The 5,465-nt window shown below is 48.2% G+C and overlaps 1 protein-coding gene across 1 annotated transcript; it reads right to left on the bottom strand.

The window, feature by feature from the left end:
* Positions 1-2,902: 2,902 nt before the first annotated feature.
* LOC136551844 (uncharacterized) lies at positions 2,903-3,936 on the bottom strand. The gene has a single exon (XM_066543388.1). The coding sequence runs from the start codon at positions 3,813-3,815 to the stop codon at positions 3,312-3,314; it is 504 nt and encodes a 167-aa protein (XP_066399485.1). The 5' UTR covers positions 3,816-3,936; the 3' UTR covers positions 2,903-3,311.
* Between the last annotated feature and the right edge of the window lie 1,529 nt (positions 3,937-5,465).

The following is a 5,465-nucleotide window of genomic DNA, read 5'->3' as shown; positions in this document are numbered from 1 at the left end:
TTTGACGATCGATGCTGCGTATCATCTGAAAGCATATGTCACTATACAAGTCGATCGGTAGTTACCATTAACCGCTGAGAGCATGAGCATCGCCATGAGTGATTATTAGTGATGCAACGCCTCGTACGTCAGAATGCAGAATATGGTAATGCTCATCTCCCGGGCCCTTCTCTGCTGTCCAGTATTATTTCGCATGTACCGTGAGCTGTTCGAGAGAGATACCAGCTACATCATCAAGCTTCAGCTGGCGGCCACACTACAGTCGCGGTCCATGATGATATATACGCGCGCATCGATCAGGAAATGAAGCCAGATACGGTCCAGTTAGCGCTTGCTTTATTTTTGCTATTGAACATAAACAACTAGTTCAGTAGTATTAATTAAGGACGAGGACGATGTTGTTACACTCCAATATGGTTGACAACTGCAGGCCGGTCCTTAACATGAACTCGATCGATCAATCACACTCCGATCCGATCCCAATAGATAGACGACAGTTGATGTGCAAGCAGTAGTCAAGCACAACCAATAATGTGATTTGTCAGTAATATATAAGTACAAGCATAAGTGGGCTACCAATAAAGTACAGTAGGCACACGACGCCTGTGATGCTAATGTTGTGCGTCCGATCCTAAACAAATGGGATCGAGGGCGATTAGCACCGCAATAAGCACCTCTAATAATACTGGTGCATGCAGGATCTATATAATGGATTTCATTAGAATGAATGGCCCCAAACTACCAGCGTGCAGATCGAATCGAAGAGAATGATGCCACAGACAGACAGTGCAACGGAAGGGTCGGTCGGTTCGGGAAATGGACGGGTGACCAACCTGCAGGAGCGAGCAGCAGCCAACTAACCTGATTGAGCCGCCCGGCCGGCGATACTGCAGTGCGGGCATGACATGCACGTCGTGTGGTAGAAGAACCCAACCGTCAAAACCACCATTGAAACCCAACATTCTCAAGCAGTCCCATAATCACTGTCCTGGAAATGCAAGGACCATCTGTTTTGCTTGACGTTTTGGTGAAGCTAATGAAAAGGGCATGCCGGTTGCCGGCCATATATTGTGGTTGGGGATCCTTCTATCAGTAAGTAGTAGCTAGAGTAGCAGCTAGCAATAAGTTCGCCTCCATCCCCATGCCATTCTTTAAGAGGCCGCATATGCCCCAGCAGCCATGATCTGCAGAATGCATGTGGTAGCTAGCTAGCGCATACCACGGAGCTTTTAATCAGCGCTTAAGGAAAGAAAATAAATACTAGTAAGTTAAAGTAACTAGTACTTGTAAGAGTTTATATTAATGGTTAAGGGCCAGGGGCTTTTCTTAATTAGGGCTAGCAGGGCTGGCACTTCCTTAAATTCGCAACAACAACAACACTAACAGCAAAGGATTGGCCTACCATTCTTTTTAATCCAACACTGAAGCTAGGGCCTTCTGTTTGTTCCCAGCATTGCTTTAGCGTTGGAGTCCCACCGCATCAATCATTTCATCATTTCATTGGCATGAACATTTTACTATCTAATTTTGTTGTGCTATAGAGATTAGATGAAAATGATCAACTCAGAACGTCGCAAAACAGCTTCGCTTGTTTGCCTGTCGGGTTCATGTTCTATCTATCTGGGCCACACTGTAGATAGGAACAAGGTACTCCGTAATTATTATTACTGGGGATTAGATGATTCAGAACAGAAACTAGCATCCAGGGATATGCACGCGCGCATCAGGAAACAAGCTACAAATTAGAATGAATAATTCAAGACACAATCTAGCATAAGAAATTAGTTTCAGGAAAATATACATGTATGCATGGTCCAACGGTTTCATGCAGGGGACCAAATGCTTTCATTTACCTACCTATTGAAGTGGCCCCAGCTAGCAGTACGTACGTCCAAATGCATGCCTGAAAGGTTGTCATCATCCAGTCAATATAGAAGGGATTAGGCACACATGACATGATTAAGCATGCCCTGCAAATAAGAGGGGAAAGCGCGCGGCCATGACAGCGAAGACTTTAACTCATCTAATCGCGTGGGCGCACCAAACTACTATCTAATAAACCCTGTCTGATTAGAATACAAAGATTTGGTAATGATCAAGCTTATGGTCCTTTCAGCACGCACATGATGGCTAACTAATCATTGGATTTGATCAAATTGCGTGTTTATTAGATTTATGAACAAACTGGGTGTCATGTATTCGTGGGACATACTGGTTGAGAGGATGGCCTCTTCATCGAACTTGATCTCGAGGTTCACCAAATTTGTACGTGGATGCCTCCTTGAGAAACTAGGTTTAGTACGAACCTAACCTACAGTTCGTTAGATTCATTATAGTAGAATCTACCCACCTTAACTCAAGTCTTTGATTTAGCATGGTTTTATTAGTGAGTCTACTAGCTAGCTAGGGTTTAGTTCCTCTATCTACCATAAACTACAAAATGCTCGGTGGAGTCTCTCCCTGTGGTCAAGAAAATAAAGACATTGTGCAACATTTTACTTTCCTTATCCGCTACAAATTAACCTTGCTTCTTCCAAACTTTAGTATTATATATATAACCATGTCTCAACTTCGCTAGTGATACTTTGGTCAGTAAATTAACCATGTCCCGCTCCCCATCTGTTTGGCCACTGAATTTCAACTTGATCTTTCCACTCTCATTACCAGCTAGCAACTTTGAAATATAGCTTTCGTCAGTACGAAATGCCCGGTTTGGCCTACGTACGTGCATGCTCCAGCTTTCACTGAGAACTCAGAACGTACTATCTGTAAACGAAATGAAGGCTTTAGCCTCACCTATAAAATTATCTATGGCTCCATTCCGTCAATATGCATGGCCCAAGTGAGAAAAAAAAATCTCAGAAGAACAATTCACAAGAAATAAATGAAATGATCATGGACTTCATACATTGGTGAAATATATATAATGTACATGGATACACCCATTCCTAAAATCTTATTCAATTCTGCTTAAAAGAAACAGCAGAAGAAACATGCAAGCCATTACATTACATCAAGCACTAGAGATTAATTAACTGCCCCGAGAGAGCATTATCTTGGTTGCACGGTAATTACACGGCTATCTCGAGATAATTACCACAAACACCACAAGGTTGACTATCTCCACTCCTTGCCCTCGCAATCCTGCGTATATTACAACTCTACCCCTAACCTTAAATAAAAGAACCAGATTACCCAAAGTACCCCTTGACACCGGCCGTCCAGCTCGGCCTCGCTCGGCGCCGCTGCGCTGCGCTGCCGGTGCCGGCATCGTGGATCGGACATGGCCGTGAGTAGGCGGTCGATCACGATCAGCACGCGTAATACTCGACGAGCTCGTCGAGCGACTCCGGCTGCGGGTCGGCGTTCTCGAGCATCCAGAGGAGGTGCTCGAACAGCACGACCTCGCAGCCGACAACGGTCCCGCCCCCGCCAGCGCCGACGCCGGCTCCCGCGCCGCCAGAGCGGTCGACGAGGTTCTGGAACAGGGGGTGGCCGACGAGGTCCGCGGCTATGAGGTAGCGGCGGCGCGACTTGCCGACGTACACCGGGTGGAGGCCCGGGGGCACGCCGTCGGCGCCGTCGAACGACGCCGACCCCGCCGTGCCTCCGCCGCCGCCGAAGGCGAAGACGGACGAGGCGGCGACGCCCCTCCTCCACGAGTTCTCCAAGGCGAAGCCGCCGGCGCCAGCGTCGTCGACGCCGCCGACGTCGTGCGAGCGCGCCGAGCACCCTGACGGAGTGCGCGAGATCCGGCTCCCGGAGTGCCACCTCTTGATCATGCACTTGAGCTTGCTCAGCCCTCCCTTCGCCATTGCCGTCTCGATCAAGAAGTGGAAGGAGAGAGAGAGAGAGCGAGAAGCTTAACAGAGCAGAGGAGGCGAGGACCGACCGAGGGAAGGTCGTCTGGTGGTCGTGGCAAAGGTGGAGGCTGGAGAGGTGGGTCCTTATATAGGAAGGAGGCGGGGGCCACGTGCCGGGCCGGGGACATGGGACATGGGCAGCTCAAACGAGAGCTAGAGGAAGTGTCTAACATTTACGAATTGATGTGAAAGATTGATCCTGTTAAGTGTTATTAGTATTCTCTCATATTTTGTTCCCTCATCGTCAATTGCTGCCCCTCAACGTCCATTGCCATGACTTAGGGTCCCACATCTTCACTCAGGAACACTCAGTGTTCCCTAGCGTTCTCACTGTTCCTTACTGTGTCTTAGTGTCCCTCGCCGTTCCTCAATGTCCCTTGATGCCCCTCAGCATTCATCAAACAACATCGTCATCCTCAACCTCTCCAAGTTGGTAATGCTGCCACCAACGTCACCAGGTACCTCATCAAACTAGTTTATATCAAGTTATATATGTTTTTGGCTTTGGCATTCTACTAAGTTGGCTTCCAACTTAGCAGTAAATCAAGGCCTAAGAAGAACGTTGTCAACCTCAATCCCTCTAAGCCGATAATGTCGCCAACATCACACGATGATTGACACTGAAAGACGTCAAGGGATTTTAAGTGGCATTGAGCGATGGTGAGAGACTTTGAGGGGGTACTGAGTGAAGCCTACGGATGCTAAGGGGCACCGAATGACGCTGAGAGACTTCAAAGGGTGTCGAGGGGTGCCAAGAGATAAACAGGGATGTTGCGGGACGCCAAGAGATGTCGAGGGATAGTGAGGAATGTTGAGTAGTGGCGAGGGATGCCAAGTGATGCCGAAAGATGTCGGATGACATCGAGGGACACTGTGTGAACCTGAAAGGCATTGAAGGGCGCCGATAAACGATGAGGTATGTCTAGGGACACTGTCGACAGAATATCGTCGGCAGTCCTCTGAGGGGTATCCCACGAAGGTAGCTTGATCGATAGAGATGCGCGTAATCGAGAACAAGAATGCAACAAAGGCACAAGAATCAGACAGGTTCGGGCCGTCAGCGCGACGTAATACCCTACTCCTATGGTCTGTTGGTTTGTATTGGCTTCGTATGATCTTTGGTGTGTTTTGAGGGGGTCCCTGCCCGCCTTATATAGTCTAGGGGTAGGGTTATAAGTCGGTTAGATCTAGGAGATAACCGGAAAGTAACAATAGATTACAGGAATTATGGGATCGAACGTATCCTAACAGATCTCGTAGTATCTTCAGGATATCTTCTCGGTGTCTTGCGGGGCGCGCCGAGCAGCGCCGTGCTCCGTAAGGCTTCGTCTTATGGGCTAGACCACCCTTGGGGGCGTAGCCCATGTAGTCTGTCGTGGGTATCCGGGGTCGTACCCCCCACAGCCTTGTATCCGCTGTGCAACGTCGTCTTGAGCTTGTCTGAGTATGTGTGAACAAAGCCGAGCAGTCAGACTCATAGTCCGACCACCATACTGAGTCGCTGAGCAGTTGTGAACCATCGTTGAGCAGTGTATCCCAAGTAAGGCTTGCCATAAGGATGTAAGGAGCTCAAGTTCAAAATCAAAAATTTTCTCGCTGTGA

The sequence above is a fragment of the Miscanthus floridulus genome, chromosome 4 (genome assembly GCF_019320115.1).
Source record: "Miscanthus floridulus cultivar M001 chromosome 4, ASM1932011v1, whole genome shotgun sequence".
NCBI classification, from domain to species: domain Eukaryota; kingdom Viridiplantae; phylum Streptophyta; class Magnoliopsida; order Poales; family Poaceae; genus Miscanthus; species Miscanthus floridulus.
This window is presented reverse-complemented; position numbering and strand designations above follow the sequence as displayed.

Bases quoted from the DNA above. Each gene is read 5' to 3' on its own strand.
- LOC136551844 (XM_066543388.1), bottom strand. From the start codon at position 3,815: ATGGCGAAGGGAGGGCTGAGCAAGCTCAAGTGCATGATCAAGAGGTGG.